Raw genomic sequence first — 19636 nt, forward strand, 5'->3', positions numbered from 1 at the left:
AGCTGGAATTAAAATGGATTTTTGGAGAGTTAGCACCATCTGATTTACACAACATGCCTACCACTTTAAAGGTGAAAATTGTTGTTTTATTGTGACACAAACAATAAGATGAAAAAAAAAAACCCCAGAAATCTGGAGTGTGAAATAGGTATTTACCCCCTAAAGTCAATACTTTGTAGAGCCAACTTTTGCTGCAATTACAGCTGCAAGTCTCTTGAGGTGTCTCTATTAGCTTAGCACATCTAGCCACTGGGATTTTTGCCCATTCCTCAAGGCAAAACTACTCCAACTCCTTCAAGTTAGATGGGTTGTGTTGCTGAACAGCAATCTTCAAGTTATGCCACAGATTCTCAATTGGATTGAGGTCTGGGCTTTGATTAGGACATTCCAAGACATTTAAATGTTTCCCTTTAAACCACTCCAGTGTAGCTTTAGCAATAATGTTTAGGGTCATTGTCCTGCTGGAATGTGAACCTTCGTCCCAGTCTCAAACCTCTGGCTGACTCAAACAGGTTTTCCTCCAGAATTGTCCTGTATTTAGTGCCATCCATCTTTCCTTCAGTCCTGACCAGCTTTCCTGTCCCTGCAGATGAAAAACATCCCCACAGCACGATGCTGCCATCACCATGCTTCACTGTAGGAACGGTGTTCTCAGGGTGTTGGGTTTGCAGCACACATGGCATTTCCTATGATGGTCAAAAAGATTGGTTTTAGTCTCATTTAACCAGAGAATCTTCTTCCCTGTGTTTGGGGAGTCTGCTACATGCTGTTAGGCAAACTCCAAACGTGTTTTTTTAAGCAATTACTTTTTTTTTTTTCTGGCCACACTTCCATAAAGCCCCGCTCTGTGGAGTGTATGGTTTAAAGTGGTCCTATGGACAGATACTCCCATCTCCGCTGTGGATCTTTGCAGCTCCTTCAGTGTTATCTTTGGTGTCTTTGTTGCACCTCTGATTAATGCCCTCCTTGCCCGGTTTTGGCGGACAGCCTTCTCTTGTCAGGTTTGTAGTGGTGCCATGTTCTTTCCATTTTGCTATAATGGATTTAATGGTGCTCCCTGGGATATTCAAAGTTTGGGATATTTTTTATGACCCAACCCTGATCTATACTTCTCCACAACTTTGTCACACCTGTTTGGAGGCTCCTTGGTTTTCATGTTGCTTGCTTAGTCGTGTTGCAGAGTCAGGGTCCTTCCAGAACAGGTTGATTTATACAGACATCATGTGACACTTTGCACACAGGTGGATCTTAATCAACTAATTATGTGACTTATGAAATGAATTGGTTGGACCAGCTCTTATTTAGGGGTTTCATACACTGTTTTTTTCATCTTAATTACTGTGTCACAATGAAACAATTTTCACCTTTAAAGTAGTAGGGATGTTGTGTAAATCAAATGATGCTAACCCTCCAAAAATCCATTTTAATTCCATCTTGTAATGCAACAAAACAGAACAAACACCAAGGGGGATGAATACTTTTGCAAGACACTGTCCTTCAAGCCAATTCAGTACTGATATATAATAGAAATCACATTTACACTGATGTGACTTGCTTAGATATCCATAAAAGCAATCAGTATACCTGTCATCGATTTGTTTTTAAGCCTGTTTACCACCAGACATGGTACACAACCCATGTGGCGACACTTCCTGTATGCTGCCATATTAATCAATAGCTACATGTAACCTAATATACCATTAATAATCTGTCAGATTACTTAATCTGAATAAGAAAATTCATATACAGCTCAGTAGGAATAGAGTAATCCTACTGAGACTAGTCTGAATGAACTTCTAATCAAACTAGGACATTAATATTTTTAATAATTAATAATTATTCCTGTGCTCAGGAATCTTAATTTACTTGAAGAATAATACTCATAAACCTTTGTGTTTGATTTCATTCACTCAAAATGTTGGTTTGGCTCCTGGCGCAAATAATTGTGAAGTGGTAATGGCCTCGAACTTAAACTTTGAGGTAGATATTTGACCAATAAGTCTCATTGTTATTATTTCCCAGCCAAGACATTGGCTGTTAATAATGGTCAGATTAGAAGATGGGTACAGGGCAATATACATACACTATATGATCAAAAGTTTGTGGACACCTGACCATCACACCCATATGTGCTTGTTGAACATCCCATACCAGATATAGTCCCCCTTTGCAGCTAAACACCCCTCCAATCTTCTGGGAAGGCTTTCCGCTAGATATCGGTGAATGGCTGTGGGGAATTTTGCTCATTCAGCCATAGTGGAGTCAGGTCCTGACTTTGTGTGAGAAGGCCAGAGGGCGCAATCAACATTCCAATTAATCTCAGAGGTGTTCAATAGGGTTGAGGTCAGAGTGCTGTTCAGGCAATTTGAGTTCTTCCACTCTGAACTTCCCCAACCATGTCTTCATGGAACTTGCTTTGTGTACAGGGGAATGTTTGGTTTGAGCCTTTTAGTTCCATCCATCCATCCATCCATCCATCCATCCATCCATCCATCCATCCATCCATTATCTGTAGCTGCTTATCCTGTTCTACAGGGTTGCAGGCAAGCTGGAGCCTATCCCAGCTGACTATGGGCAAGTGGCGGGGTACACCCTGGACACCCTCTGACACAAGCAACCATTCACACCTACGGTCAATTTAGAGCCACCAATTAGCCAAACCTGCAAGTCTTTGGACTGCGGGGGAAACCGGATCACCCGGAGGAAACCCACGCAGACATAGGGAGAACATGCAAACTCCACACAGAAAGGGCCCCGTCAGCCATTGGGCTCAGACCCAGGACCTTCTTGCTGTGAGCCGACAGTGCTAACCACTACACCACCGTGCCGCCCCCTTTTAGTTCCAGTGAAGGAAATTGTAATGTTGCAGCATACAAAGACATCCTATACAACTGTGTGCCTTAAACATTGTGCCAACCATTTGAAGACGGCCTACGTATTGGTGTGCTGGTCGGGTGTCCGTAAACTTCTGACCATACAGTGGATTTGCTAAATGTGTGCATTTTTCTTGCAAACATCCTTACCCATGAATGTCAGGCAAATACCAAATTCTGAGCAACATTACTGAGGTCACGAACTCTTCTTATTGTCTGTTCTGTAATGTTCCCTGGGACCATAACATTACTAGGAGATACACATGGCCTTATTTCAATCTGTTGCACTGCAACACAGTAAACTGTCAGTAAAGTGCTGTCGGTTCTCTGGACTGAAAAAGAGGAAACAAGCGGCTGGAGTTTGTCCTGATCAACTGCTTGCATTATCTGTGTATCACAAATTGAACTGTTAGAATTATTCAACTACTAGAAGGATTGTGTCAATATGGAGTCCATGTTTCACCTGAGTTTATAATCATTAGAAGTCAGATATGCCAGCACACAGAACCCCTTGAGGTAAAAAAAAAAAAAAAAGCACTTAAAGACAAACAGCCCAGTCTGGACTTGGATATAAAATGGTGCACATACAGTAGATCAGGCTGCAGCACGCCCTCTCGCGTTAAGGCTGTAAATTACACTGAGCACAGGAATTATTATTATTATTATTATTATTATTATTATTAATAATAATAATCATAATCATCATCTTCTTCTTAACGGATTAACTAACTTTGATAGTGTAACTACAGTTGTGACGCATGCAGTACAGAAATTTGCATGTTGCATTTACTAACCCCAGTGCAAGAAACCACAGAACTGAATTCTCAAAGCTCAACTCGCTTCTGGTGTATAATCAAGTTTAGACTGTGATGCTTACAGTTATACTATTGTGTAGTTTTTGTCAGATGTATTAAACTGTTTCTAATGATGAGGTACCTGCCCTGGGGCAACTTTAGCAACGCTTATCATGATGATAGAATTAACTGGTGGTATAAGTGAGCTAAATGTGTGTGTTATAGGCTAATATAGAAGCTCATTTCAGTTCTGGGTGTAGAAAGAGCTGATAAACTTCATATGGAACATCTAAGCATAACTTCCTCTATGATTGTTCTGAGTAAATATTATAGAATACAGACTAACAGCTTTAGCAAGAAAATATATGCAATTCAAACATGACTTGCTAATTTGAATAGCAGCTACAATAGATGTGGATACATTGGTGAATATTTTTATATTTTCTATTTCTATGAAAATGCTTCTATTTTAATAAACAAAAAAGTTGTATATCATAATTGTTTCTTTCCATTTTGCCATTCCATACTACACAAAGCTTTGTAGTCTGGCGCCCCCTGGTGGTAAAGCGGATGATTTTATTTATTTATTTATTTATTTATTTATTTATTTTTATTAAGCTTCCACCTCAGATACAATAAATAAACACAATTTTAAAAAAATTAAAAAATTTTTTAATTTATATTTTATACACACATACATACACACATTTTATATATATACATTTTATATATACATACATTTTATTTATATATAAAATGTGTATATATATATTAAATGTGTGTGTGTATATATACACACACACATTTTATATATATATATATATATATATATATATATATATATATATATAGTGTGTGTGTGTGTATTAGATTAGATAAAACTTTATTGATCCCTTTGGAAGGGTTCCCTCAGGGAAATTAAGATTCCAGCAGCATCATTACAGATAAACAGAGAAAAGAAATAGAGGAAAACTTCTAGATAAATTAAAATAAATTAAGTATTTACATATACAAATATAAAAAGAATAAGATATGGTGAAGAGAGGAAGGGGGAGGGGGGAAAAGGGGAGGGGGGCGGCAGGAGAGATATTGCACATTTTATTGCACATTGTCCAGTACTGCTTATTGTTAGGCTAGGCTACTGCTCCTTCCCATCCTTTGTCCGCCTGTTCCCCCTCCTCCCCCCCAGAGAGGAGTTGTACAGTCTGATGGCGTGAGGGACAAAGGAGTTTTTAAGTCTGTTCGTCCTGCACTTGGGAAGGAGCATTCTGTCACTGAACAGGCTCCTCTGGTTGCTGATGACGGTGTGCAGAGGGTGACTGGCATCGTCCATGATGTTCAGTAGTTTGTCCATAGTCCTCTTCTCTGCTACAGTCACCAGAGAGTCCAGCTTCATGCCGAATATATATACGGTGGTGCTTGAAAGTTTGTGAACCCTTTAGAATTTTCTATATTTCTGCATAAATATGACCTAAAACATCATCAGATTTTCACACAAGGACTAAAAGTAGATAAAGAGAACCCAGTTAAACAAATGAGACAAAAATATTATACCTGGTCATTTATTTATTGAGGAAAATGATCCAATATTACATACCTGTGAGTGGCAAAAGTATGTGAACCTTTGCTTTCAGTATCTGGTGTGACTCCCTTGTGCAGCAATAACTGCAACTAAATGTTTCCGGTAACTGTTGATCAGTCCTGCACACCGGCTTGGAGGAATTTTAGCCCATTAGTCCGTACAGAACAGCTTCAACTCTGGGATGTTGGTGGGTTTCCTCACATGAACTGCTTGCTTCAGGTCCTTCCACAATATTTCGATTGGATTAAGGTCAGGACTTTGACTTGGCCATTCCAAAACATTAACTTTATTTTTCTTTAACCATTCTTTGGTAGAATGACTTGTGTGCTTAGGGTCGTTGTCTTGCTGCATGACCCACCTTCTCTTGAGATTCAGTTCATGGACAGATGTCCTGACATTTTTCCTTTAGAATTCGCTGGTATAATTCAGAATTCATTGTTCCTTCAATGATGGCAAGCCGTCCTGGCCTAGATGCAGCAAAACAGACCCAAACCATGATACTACCACCACCATGTTTCACAGATGGGATAAGGTTCTTATGCTAGAATGCAGTGTTTGCCTTTCTCCAAACATAACGCTTCTCATTTAAACCAAAAAGTTCTATTTTGGTCTCATCCATCCACAAAACATTTTTCCAATAGCCTTCTGGCTTGTCCATGTGATCTTTAGCAAACTGCAGACGAGCAGTAATATTCTTTTTGGAGAGCAGTGGCTTTCTCCTTGCAAGCCTGCTATGCACACCATTGCTGCTCAGTGTTCTCCTGATGGTGGACTCATGAACATTAACATTAGCCAATGTGAGAGAGGCCTTCAGTTGCTTAGAAGTTACCCTGGGTTCCTTTGTGACCTTGCCGACTATTACACGCCTTGCTCTTGGAGCGATCTTTGTTGGTCAACCACTCCTGGGGAGGGTAACAATGGTCTTGAATTTCCTCCATTTGTACACAATCTGTCTGACTGTGGATTGGTGGAGTCCAAACTCTTTAGAGATGGTTTTGTAACCTTTTCCAGCCTGATGAGCATCAACAATGCTTTTTCTGAGGTCCTCAGAAATCTCCTTTGTTCGTGCCATGATACACTTCCACAAACGTGTTGTGAAGATCAGACTTTGATAGATCCCTGTTCTTTAAATAAAACAGGGTGCCCACTCACACCTGATTGTCATCCAATTGACTGAAAACACCTGACTCTAATTTCACCTTCAAATTAACTGCTAATCCTAGAGGTTCACATACTTTTGCCACTCACAGATATGTCATATTTGATCATTTTCCTCAATAAATAAATGAACAAGTATAATATTTTTGTCTCATTTGTTTAACTGGGTTCTCTTTATCTACTTTTAGGACTTGTGTGAAAATCTGATGTTGTTTCAGGTCATATTTATGCAGAAATATCGAAAATTCTAAAGGGTTCACAAACTTTCAAGCACCACTGTATATGTACACACACACACACACAGTATTTATATATATATATCATTTCATTATCTCTAGCCGCTTTATCCTGTTCTACAGGGTGACAGACAAGCTTAGAGTCACCAGTTAACCTAACCTGCATGTCTTTGGGGGAAACCGGAGCACCCAGAAGAAACCCACGCGGACACAGGGAGAACATGCAAACTCCACACATAAAGGCCCTCGCCGGCCACGGGGCTCGAACCCGGACCTTCTTGCTGTGAGGTGAGAGCGCTAACCACTACACCACTGTGTCACCCATGGCGCTAACCACTACACCGCCATGCCACCCATATATATATATATACAGGGAGTGCAGAATTATTAGGCAAATGAGTATGTTGACCACATTACCCTCTCTATGCATGTTGGCCTACTCCAAGCAGCATAGGCTTGAAAGCCTCCTACCAATTAAGCATACCAGGTGATGTGCATCTCTGTAATGAAAAGGGGTGTGGTCTAATGACATCAACACCCTATATCAGGTGTGCAAAATTATTAGGCAACTTCCTTTCCTTTGGCAAAATGGGTCAGAAGAGGGATTTGACGGACTCAGAAAAGTCAAAAATAGTGACATATATTGCAAAGGGATGGAGCACTCTTAAAATTGCCCAGCTTTTGAAGCGTGACCATCGAACAATCAAGCGCTTCATTCAAAATAGTCAACAGGGTCGCAAGAAGCGCGTTGAAAAAAAAAGGCGCAAACTAACTGCCCGTGAACTGAGGAAAGTCAAGCGTGAAGCTGCCAAGATGCCACTCGCCACCAGTTTTGCCATATTTCAGAGCTGCAACATCACTGGAGTGTCAAAAAGCACAAGGTGTGCAATACTCAGGGACACGGCCAAGGTAACAAAGGCTGAAAAACGACCACCACTGAACAAGACACACAAGATGAAACGTCAAGACTGGGCCAAGAAGTATCACAAGACTGATTTTTCTAAGGTCTTATGGACAGATGAAATGAGAGTGAGTCTTGATGGGCCAGATGGATGGGCTCGTGGCTGGATCAGCAAAGGGCAGAGAGCTCCAGTCCGACTCAGACGCCAGCAAGGTGGAGGTGGGGTACTGGTATGGGCTGGTATCATCAAAGATGAGCTTGTGGGACCTTTTCGGGTTGAGGATGGTGTCAAGCTCAACTCCCAGTCCTATTGTCAGTTTTTGGAAGACACCTTCTTCAAGCAGTGGTACAGGAAGAAGTCAGCATCCTTCAAGAAAAACATGATTTTCATGCAGGACAATGCTCCACCACACGCATCCAAGTACTCCACAGCATAGCTGGCCAGAAAGGGTCTAAAGGAAGAAAGATTAATGACGTGGCCTCCTTGTTCACCTGATCTGAACCCCATAGAAAACCTGTGGTCCCTCATCAAATGTGAGATCTACAAGGAGGGGAAACAGTACACATCTCTGAACAGTGTCTGGGAGGCTGTGGTTGCTGCTGCACGCAATGTTGATCGCAAACAGATCAAAACACTGACCGAATCCATGGATGGCAGGCTTTTGAGTGTCCTTGTAAAGAAAGGCGGCTATATTAGTCACTGATTTGTTTTTTTTTGTTTTTTTTGAATGCCAGCAATGTATATTAGTGAATGTTGAGTTGTTATATTGGTTTCCCTGGTGAAAATAAATGAGTGAAATGGGTATATGTTTGTTTTTTGTTAAGTTGCCTAATAATTATGCACAGTTATAGTCACCTGCACACACAGATATCCTCCTAAGATAGCTAAAACTAAGAAAGCCCTACTCCAACTTCCAAAAATACTCAGCTTTGATATTTATGAGTCTTTTGGGTTCATCAAGAACATAGTTGTTTTTCAATAATAAAACTAATCCTCAAAAATACAACTTGCCTAATAATTCTGCACTCCCTGTATGGGTGGCATGGCGGTGTAGTGGTTAGCGCTGTCACCTCACAGCAAGAAGGTCCGGGTTCGAGCCCCGTGGCTGGTGAGGGCCTTTTTTTTTTTAAAATATTTTTGTCAATTTTCAAAGTAACAAGGAATATACATATACACACACAAATAATAATAATAAACAAAAAAATAAAAACTAGACACAAACCATAACATACCAAAAAAAAATACACATAAAAATAATAACAACTTGACACAAACCATAACATGTCAAAAGAAAGAACACACAAAGAGGCTTAATATAATGTCAGAGTTGAATGACCACTTGAGTGCATCAAATATGCCAGAATAGGTACTATTTAGGGGGGTTAACTACAGGTTCAAGTACTCCAGGATAGGTCTCCATACACCATAGAATTTCTGTAAATTGTCAGATATCTCATATCTCAGTTTTTCAACGTGGCGAGGGCCTTTCTGTGCGGAGTTTGCATGTTCTCCCCGTGGGTTTCCTCCGGGTGCTCCGGTTTCCCCCACAGTCCAAAGACATGCAGGTTAGGTTAACTGGTGACTCTAAATTGACCGTAGGTGTGAATGTGAGTGTGAGTGGTTGTCTGTGTCTATGTGTCAGCCCTGTGATGACCTGGCGACTTGTCCAGGGTGTACCCCGCCTTTCGCCCGTAGTCAGCTGGGATAGGCTCCAGCTTGCCTGCGACCCTGTAGAGCAGGATAAAGTGGCTAGAGATAATGAGATGAGATTATATACACACACACAGTATACACGTATACACCCACACACACACACACACACAGTGGTGCTTGAAAGTCTGTGAACCCTTTAGAATTTTCTATATTTCTGCATAAATATGACCTAAAATGTCATCAGATTTTCACACAAGTCCTAAAAGTAGATAAAGAGAACCCAGTTAAACAAATGAGACAAAAATATTATACTTGTTCATTTATTTATTGAGGAAAATGATCAAATATGACATATCTGTGAGTGGCAAAAGTATGTGAACCTCTAGGATTAGCAGTTAATTTGAAGGTGAAATTAGAGTCAGGTGTTTTCAATCAATGGGATGACAACCAGGTGTGAGTGGGCACCCTGTTTTATTTAAAGAACAGGGATCTATCAAAGTCTGATCCAAACAACACATGTTTGTGGAAGTGTATCATGGCACGAACAAAGGAGATTTCTGAGGACCTCAGAAAAAGCGTTGTTGATGCTCATCAGGCTGGAAAAGGTTACAAAACTATCTTTAAAGAGTTTGGACTCCACCAATCCACAGTCAGACAGATTGTGTGCAAATGGAGGAAATTCAAGACCATTGTTACCCTCCCCAGTAGTGGTCAACCAACAAACATCACTCCAAAACCAAGGCGTGTAATAGTCGACGAGGTCACAAAGGACCCCAGGGTAACTTCTAAGCAACTGAAGGCCTCTCTCACATTGGCTAATGTTAATGTTCATGAGTCCACTATCAGGAGAACACTGACCAACAATGGTGTGCATGGCAGGGTTACAAAGAAAAAGCCACTGCTCTCCAAAAAGAACATTGCTGGTCATCTGCAGTTTGCTAAAGATCATGTGGACAAGCCAGAAGGCTATTGGAAAAATGTTTTGTGGACGGATGAGACCAAAATAGAACTTTTTGGTTTAAATGAGGTGTTATGTTTGGAGAAAGGAAAACACTGCATTCCAGCATAAGAACCTTATCCCATCTGAGATACATGGTGGTGGTAGTATTAGTATCATGGTTTGGGCCTGTTTTGCTGCATTCGGGCCAGGACAGCTTGCCATCATTGATGGAACAATGAATTCTGAATTATACCAGCAAATTCTAAAGGAAAATGTCAGGACATCTGTCCATAAACTGAATCTCAAGAGAAGGTGGGTCATGCAGCAAGACACCGACCCTAAGCACACAAGTCGTTCTACCAAAGAATGGTTAAAGAAGAATAAAGTTAATGTTTTGGAATGGCCAAGTCAAAGTCCTGACCTTAATCCAATCGAAATGTTGTGGATTAACATTTTGTACATTAACATTAACATTCCTCATGTGAGGAAACCCACCAACATCCCAGAGTTGAAGCTGTTCTGTACGGAGGAATGGGCTAAAATTCCTCCAAGCAGGACTGATCAACAGTTACCGGAAACGTTTAGTTGCAGTTATTGTTGCACAAGGGGGTCACACCAGATACTGAAAGCAAAGGTTCACATACTTTTGCCAATCACAGATATGTATTATTGGACCATGTTCCTCAGTAAAGACCAAGTATAATATTTTTGTCTCATTTATTTAACTGGGTTCTCTTTATCTACTTTTAGGACTTGTGTGAAAATCTTATGTTTTAGGTCATATTTATACAGAAATATAGAAAATTCTAAAGGGTTCACAAACTTTCAAGCACCACTATATATATATATATATATATATATATATATATACACACAGTACACACACACACAAGGACATTTCAAAGTGACCCCAAACTTTTGAACGGTAGTGTGTATATATATATATATACACACACACACACAAACGTGTGTGTGTGTATATATATATATATATATATATATACACACACGTTTGTGTGTATATATATGTATACACGTATGTGTATATGTATACACACACAAGATCAATTGCATGCTCTGATTGGCTACCCTATAACTGGGCTATCAGCTGATAGCATGAGTAAAGAAAAACAAAATGGCGGCATGTGTTGCTGCACCAACCAAGGACTAAATAAAAACTATTCAAAAACAAAACCTCCAAATAAAATATGGAATGAGTATTTGATGGTAAGAATGTGTCGTATTGTTCAAGAATTATAGTTTCACACAGTCATTTTGCCAGCTTGTTTACATTCTCAGCGGAAATGACCTTGGACACTTTGTATAAAGTTATTGAATTCACAAAATAGTCTCTCAAAACCCAGTGAATGTGGATAGAATAAAAGTTGTTCACTCAATCTAGTCACACATAGCTTATAGCTACACACCTTGCTGGTTATCAGCTCATGTACAACTCAATTTCATGAGAATGTGTGTATATTATGTATTTTCACTTGTTTGCAATTCATTTGTGAAATATACACTCAGCTCTTGGAAAAAATAAAAGACCACTGCTAAATTCAGTTCTGCTGGTTTTACCATTTATTGGTATGTGCTTGAGGAACATCAACTTTTATCCCATAAAGTGACAATTTCCCCTAAATTCCACATCAAAGTATTTACTGATTCAAGTTTATAGCCCAAGAGCATTAGCTCAAAATTGAGTCCAACCCGGAACAAATTAGTAACAAGCTGAATTTTTCAGAATATGTTCAGAATACCCTTAGGAATAACATACTAAAAGTCCCTGGGAATCCACCTTGTGCTCTCTGAGAAATTCAAGATGGCATCCAAAATGACCACCGATTGGAGATTTTTCAATATCTCAGGGATAAAACATAATATAAATGCAATTAAAATGTTAAATTATATGTTCTCTCATACAAGCAATGCAAATTCACCATTGTCACACTTAAAATTAACCAAGATTACAAGGTCATTAATGTGGAAATTACATGGAATTTGATGGTTGACATGATTGACAGATTAGCTTAGTAGGCTACCTACATACATGAACATAATGTAAGACAACAATTAGACATCAATTTCCTTAATATTTAGTGCATCTTTAAGCTTTGATAAAATATTAAAGGGAAATTAAATTTGAGAACTCTATCTTCTAAAACTACAATGGCAAGCTGTTTCAGTACACTTCAACATTCCGGCGATTTTCATGACAAAAAGGTCTGCCTCGATAAAAGCTCTTGCTTATAAACAATGAGTAGACTTAGACACTTCTCAGTGCCTCAGTTGTAATGCTTGGACCTTTGTTGTACCATCACTGAAGTAGGGAATTTATTCAAGCTTAAGGGTGGAAAAAAATTAATCTTTGAGTTTCTAGCGCCAGTCTTTACTACTAGCAATGCCAGTGTGTTCGGACAAAAAAATGACTAAACTCAGCATGACCTTTTAAAAATGACTGAACTCAGCATGACCTTTTAACATGCCATTTTTCATTTTATACCAATTTACTTTAATATTAATGAAAATAAGTGCTCCAACCCCTAGTAATTGTTTTGTGAACAGAATAGGATATGGAGTGAATGAGTAACCAATGGATCCACACTATACACAAATATACTGTAATGTGTACATTGTTATTATATAATGGTAATACACAATGTAATTAATACACACATTGGAATTTACTCTCCTACCCTACAAAACATATTCTGACCTAATTGCATTAATATTTTGTTTTGGGCCTGAGATATGGGCAGATCTCCATTTGGTGGCCATTTTGGACGCCATCTTGAATTTCTCAGAGAGCACAAAGGGGATTTCTGGGGACTGTGTGTGTTATTCCTAAAGGTATTCTGAAATTTTCAGCTTGTTACTAATTTGTTCCGGGTATAACTATTACTCCTGGGCTATTAGGCCATAAAAATTTGCCCTGACACCCAATTATTTTTTCTCTAGTGAACCAAAAGCTACTATTAAATGACCAAGTAAAGCTGTCTCATTTAAATTGGTTTCCTTTTAGGACCTGTATGAAAACCTGACGTGTCAGATTTAGAATGTCTGCATAAAAGGGTTCACAAACTGTCAAGCACCACTGTGTGACTCAGCAGGACCCATGCATCACAAATGCTTATCTTTTTAGGCCATCATTCCCGAGATGTCAAAACCCCCTTGATTATCAGACAAATCTCAGTTGTCAACACCATATTCACAGCAAGCATCCAGATGTGGTCACTGGTAATTTGCTGCCCCCACAGGAAACTGGTCATGTGAGTGACTGAAACAAGGCTTTTGTACTTCAGGACACTGCTACTGAAAGAGCAGCTTTTACAACAGCATTACTCAAATCAGATCTGGTCACCCAGAATGAACTCCTTGGAGTCATAATGTAAATTCCTACAGGAGGTAGTGTGATAGGTTCATGCTATTGCATACAGTACTTTTCCAGCTCCAAACCACTTAAAGTGGTTTAGTCTCCTGGACGGTGGTTGACTGCCCTCTAGTGGCCCACCCCATTAGTAACAGCTCAGAAATGCCACAACATGGTGCCTGCTCATGTTAGTCATGGATTTTACTTAAGCAATTTCAATCCTTTTACACCTGAAACTGCTTCAAATACCCAAGTAGCTTTGTATGAAGTTGCATAAAATGACCTAGTTTAACATTAGTTGGACTTTTATATAAAGTCACATGGTATGAAAAATAAACTCAAAGCTGAAAATTAGACACTGGGGAAAGATTTTAATCACCCTAGTTTTGTAGCTTGTCACACTATGGGAACCCTCAAGTGTGCCCTGTACAACCTTTTCAGATAAAGGTTCAGAGAACCCCTATGGAAAGCTTGAACCATCAAAGTTGAAATGCTTATCGAGACCACTGAAAAGTGGTTGAACAAACCACTTCAAAAAACAAGGGAGTTGTTTAGTGCCTTTATTAGAGATCAGGAGACGATACAAAACATCCACTATGCAATATCTTTTGAGCTCTGTACACAGGTTGTCCCAATGCATCGCTCCTCACTCTTCCTTCATCTCAAACCTTCATTAGATCCAGAATGTTTGCATTTAAGGAATGTGAATATTGACACCAGTGCTATAATTTGGAATCAGATTTCAAGATGTTTGAAATGAGAGCTGGAATCATTAAAACACTTGGGACTGTAAAACAAGGACGGGGGAATGAGAAGAATATTCATGTTCCCAAAATGATCTTGATGCATCTTGTGCAATCACTTCTTGAGTAATCTGTTTTGTACTACACCTCATCTCAATTACATACACACTTACAAAAAATTAAGTTTGGCAAAAAAAAAAAATCCATTGTGTAAATGTGAACAGTATTTTGCAGATTCAATAGTTTAATAGCTGCTGTTCTGCTTCAGCTTCCATAAACAATCTAAAAACCAGAAAACAAAACCTGCCTGCACATGTACAGTTATAATAATAAACCTTCATTTTAAGTGATTTACTTCATTCTTGTATGTGTGAAATGGAATGACAGCCAAATTTGTGGAGATTGGAAACATCACCTTTTTCCAAACCCACCCCACCCACTAGAACCCTCCCACTGGCATCAATGCCATATACCCTTGTCCTACCCATGTTGAAATGAACAGCTATACAGCTCTATCCCACTAGAGTATTGGCCTCAGTCACACAGAGGCTTCCCTTCAAGACTGACCACTGAAGAGCCCCCAAGCTTCTCTGCAAGAGCCTTTCGGTCCTTGATGTCCTCCAAACAATTCAATTGCCACTCATGCTTGATACCTGTGCAAACAGAAGAGATTTACTGGTTATTAAAAACGAAGTGGGGGAGAACCAGGAAGCACTTTAAAAAAGGTCATTTTAAACACGAGATGTTCTATTCACTAAACCTGGGCTGTTTTTAAAATTAATACAATGCCAATTATCCTTTATACATGCATGCTTTCCATAAGACTACCATCCAATTCATCTTTGTTAGAGAAGGCACAAAGTGACCTTGAATACATTACTCAAGTTTAAGCCATCACAGATCACATGATTACGCTGCCATACCATGAGTGACTTAAAAGAAACCCATTTTTCAAGCAGATCAGTTAAATGTCACACTACAGTCAGATGCAATAATCTGACATGACAAATCTAGTTCAATACCTTAGATTTCCAGCAGATCCAGAAAAGTGCAGCAAGTGGTTTGTGGCAGTGTCAAGAATTAGCAGCCCACAGAATACACAGTGGTGAACATTGTGTCCGGTATGTGGAGTCTCATTAAATCTAGCTTGGATATTTTAGGAATTTGTTGGGAAAGTGATCATCCCCTACATTCCTAGCACTTTAAATGGGCAGATATCAAAATTGATTTGCAAGCAACCATTTTATATACTGGCAGTCATGACATTGTAGAATTAAAGGTAAGACTTAAAAAAAAAAAAACCCAAACACTCACCTTCAATACAATTAGGAAGCAGTCATTTCCAGGAATTTCTCCATACGCAAGTCCCATTTAAATGACCAGCCAGAAAAAAAACCTTAGTTAACCTAGCATTGTGGTACTTGAGACCAAGACTGATCTTAAGATAACTTTTTGAAGATCTCAGCCTCATCTCTGAATCAACTGCATCTTCACTTGGTCTTCTCAGACAGAGGACTCAGGATTTTACATCAAGACCAGTAAAGACTAACTGCAGGGACTCCACTAAATTGCCTAGGCATTGTCTGTGCACATTGTTAGTGATTGGATGCGAATTTTCCTGTTTCAAATGCAACCAATAACACATTGCCAATTTGAAATTCTCTTCCTGTTAATGGCAGTCACCCCTCCCCATCACACACTGGCCTGGTCAGTCTCAACCCCCTAAAATCTTGATCAGGATTTCATCTTTGTTTAGGTGGCCTTGACACCAAACTCCTAAGCCTTCAACTGCTTAAAAGTTGACATAGGATGTGAACTTAACTCATGTCAAAACTTCAGGTTGGAGAAATCACCCACAGCACAGAGGTATGACAAGACAACCTGTTAATGAGTATGGATCATGTATACTACCTTCAGAGAGTTTCTGATGCTATCTGGGCTTGCCTGAGCACTTCACATTTAAGACTAGATAAATGAAATCAACTGCAGGTGCATTGTTATTACAAGTTGCAAGACTGACAATTGTCAAACCATCATTGAAACTTAGGTCAAAATCCTCAACAGTACCACTACCAAACTTCTCTTCATGTATCATTAGAAAAACTAACCTCAAGTCAGGATCCTTACCTGTGAATTTCTTCTTGATTGCATCCTTGGAGCTGGCATAGATCATCTTGCTCTTGAGTGGAGCACACTCTGGGGCCCTGGAAGTAAAGACACTACAGTTTAACTGCTGCACCACTTAGTTTTGGGTCCCTTTAAACTGAGCTTTCCATACTAGCAGCATGAGTCACATCAAGCTCTCCTTACCAAAAGATGAATACAAGGTCCTCCTTCTTGGTCTCACGAGTCTCATATGTGGCGTCATATAGAGCATAACGGCAGTCTTCAGGGGGCAACATCTTGATAAACTCCAGGTAGGGATCTCCCTCATCACCTTGCAGGATCTCACGGCCTTCTTCAATGATGATTTGCTTTTTGTCATCACTCAGGCAGAACAGCACAGCCTTCTTCCTCTTCCTTCTCTCCTCATTATTGGAATGTGCCTTGCGCACCTTCATTTCATTGAAGATTGTCAGCACATTCTCTTGAACTGTAACTCCAGAGGCCTGTGAACAAGACAAAGACTCTGAATTGCATCACCATTAGCACCCAAGTTTTCCTGAATGTAGAGACAAGGAAATGAGCTTTAGTGAGCCTATGATTAAGTGAACATGACATGGCAACCAACAGGGCCAACTCAAACTTAACTGCAACTATCTGACTCACTCTGCAATGACAAGACATAGAAAACCCAGACAGGAGAAACAAGAAGCAGCCCTACTGAGGCCAGGAAGTTGTAACATGAATGCATGCCTCAAGAACAGAAGATCTAAACATCCAGGTGCAACATAACTAATTTTAAAAGAAAATCAGGTTGTGGTGCTTGTTTAAGCTACACAGAAGTTAAATGACACAGGAATACAGAGATTATTCCACCTTTAAAAAGGATGGCAACTTATGACTGATTAAATAATTGTAAAAGAATCCTCCACAAAGCACATCATGGCTGCCATGTAGTAGGAAGAGAAAGGCTAGGAAAGCGACACAAGTACACAGGCAATTCAAACAATAGCACTACTGTGAAAATCAGAAACCGCCCCAGTCACAGCATATAAACCTATTCAGGTCTTCTGATTTCCCTTACAACATACAAGCCACAGTATAGAGACTTCAAATCTGCTTCTGTGCACTATTCAGAGACTATACAACTGCAATAGGACGAATCCGAGAACCAAATATAACCTGACTCCGGAAACCGATGTTTGATCAGCCGCTCAATATCCATGTGGATCATGTTCTAACTCGCTGCAGAAAAGAGGCTTGAGAAGCATTCCACAGATTTATGCACCTTTGCTACTGAATGACTGTGCAGCATTAGTGCTACCACAAGGAAGTGTGCATAAAAGGGTGTGGAAGGTTTGCTCTGCAACTATTTCACAATAAGCCACAGCCTGCAGGCTCAATTTTCTCCCTTTATATTTGTTGGCTCTGGAATGGATCCAAAAGCTGATGTGGTGTGATTTCCCCCCCCCCCCACCATACCACATCTTCCTGTTCTTTATTTGAAGGCCAAAGTTCACATGTATTGTCCACACCCCTGCAAGTACACTAAACCTGATAGACACCTAGAAACATGTAATCAGCGTCTGGACGACTCCATTATGGAGACTATACGTCTACCGTACAGGACCTGGCAAGCACGTGCTTGAAATGGCAGATAACGGAGTGTTCAAACCGGAACCGGGATTTCCTTCACATTCGAAAACACGCCTATGCAGAATAACGAGAGGAAAATAGCAGTGGTTAAAACCCCCACTCTGCTACTGTACAGCCCTAAACTCAGTGGCGTTTTTATTTTTTTTTATTAGCGATGCATACTTTATCAGATTTGCAAATTAGCAAGACTCCTATTCGTGAACAAGGCCTCGACAGTAATATCTAGTTTAAACCAAAAGCGGCGCAGTGTGAACCTTAAACGCAGCAGAAAAATGAAGCGCTGCGAACTCGAATCAGGAAGACACGACGAGGTTTCGACACGCAAACAGTTTCCTCCTTAGTGTTAAACACCAAGCGAACGGTTTACTAATAAGAACACAAGAATTCGCTTTTGACGCATGAACACGCATCTGTGATCCGATCCTAATTCATCTCCACCGATTAGGAAATAGAAGGCCAGTTCCTGTGTGCATCAGTAATCAGGGTGGGGCCACAGTGTGAATGCGGGTCGATGCATGTGCTGACCATTTAACGCACAAAACGTTGAGAAAAAAAAACCGATAATAAGGCCTTTAATAATTAAAAAAAAAAGTCAGACGCGTCTCCTAAATACGCCCACAAAAGGATCGATCTGAGCAACCGAGTTTTATTTCCCGTTTTTTGAACGCGCCGGATGCCCACACTCAGACAAAGGACCGAGTCGCGTTAGCAAGTTAGCTTTAGCCCATGTAATGTCGGCCTTCTTCACTAAAACATGGCCCAAGGCGTCGGTTTCACACAGCTCATCTCATGCAGTGCTTGAATAAAGGCCCCCACACAAAAAAAAAAAAGCCAGAATAAGCCTGTGAAAGCCACGCAACGCTTAATCGGCCTTCAGTCAGGCCTCTGCTTACAGAAATAAAATAAGAATAGCAAAGAAAATGGCGCCAGTTGTTTTGGGGTCGTTTTGTCATTCAATGCATCCGCGTTTGCATGAAAGATAAGAAACATTCGATAGTTAGAGGCAAGATTTCGCTTTTTAGATAACGTACTAAAAAAACCCCCTTATTTAGTAATTTATTTATTTGCTCCGGATGGCGTATTTAATTCTCACGTATTAAGTCAGGTTAGATGAAGCTAACAAGCTAGCAGCGCTACCGGACATGGCTAAGAATGGCGTCAACCCAGACTGAGGAGAAAAATCTCCCCCGCCCAAAAAAAAAAAAAGAAAATAAATATTAACAGAAAAAACAATTATTTAACACTTATTATAAAAGGTCTCAGTGATTATCAACTAAAAATATAACCCCAGACATACCATCGCAGCGTCTCTGTATTAGTCAGCGTGTAAGGAGGAAAATTGAATGAGAGGTGATGATGCGGTCCTTCGCTCTCACACACTCGATTCACACGGACGCGCCCTGCAATGCGCGCACCCGCAACTTAGATGAGAACGAGCGTGGCGTGGATGATCACGTGATACCTGGCTGAACCACGGGATGTTGAGTTCTACACCCTACAACAAAATGACGTTCACGTACAGGGTTTTATATTAGCCTGAAAACCTGCTGATGCGTTATTGGTTAGAATGATTAGATACGTTTAATTAACCAAGTCATTATACCTAGAAACAGATGTGCGTGTTGG

General features: G+C 40.0%; 1 protein-coding gene across 1 annotated transcript; it reads right to left on the bottom strand.

Annotated features, from left to right (window-relative positions):
• Positions 1 to 14054: 14054 nt before the first annotated feature.
• Positions 14055 to 19417, bottom strand: cfl1 (cofilin 1). The gene is made up of 4 exons (XM_060927846.1): positions 19308 to 19417; positions 16562 to 16860; positions 16379 to 16455; positions 14055 to 14904 (listed from the first exon to the last, which is right to left on the bottom strand). The coding sequence occupies exons 1-4, from the start codon at positions 19308 to 19310 to the stop codon at positions 14786 to 14788; spliced, it is 498 nt and encodes a 165-aa protein (XP_060783829.1). The 5' UTR covers positions 19311 to 19417; the 3' UTR covers positions 14055 to 14785.
• Between the last annotated feature and the right edge of the window lie 219 nt (positions 19418 to 19636).

Source organism: Neoarius graeffei, chromosome 8 (genome assembly GCF_027579695.1).
Source record: "Neoarius graeffei isolate fNeoGra1 chromosome 8, fNeoGra1.pri, whole genome shotgun sequence".
Classification (NCBI taxonomy): Eukaryota; Metazoa; Chordata; class Actinopteri; order Siluriformes; family Ariidae; genus Neoarius; species Neoarius graeffei.

What these genes read in the sequence shown, in the direction of transcription:
- cfl1 (XM_060927846.1), bottom strand. An exon ending in GACCTTGTATTCATCTTTTG is followed by an intron (nt 16,456 to 16,561) that starts GTAAGGAGAGCT and finishes CTTTACTTCCAG; the next exon opens with GGCCCCAGAGTGTGCTCCAC. An exon ending in AATCAAGAAGAAATTCACAG is followed by an intron (nt 14,905 to 16,378) that starts GTAAGGATCCTG and finishes CTGTTTGCACAG; the next exon opens with GTATCAAGCATGAGTGGCAA.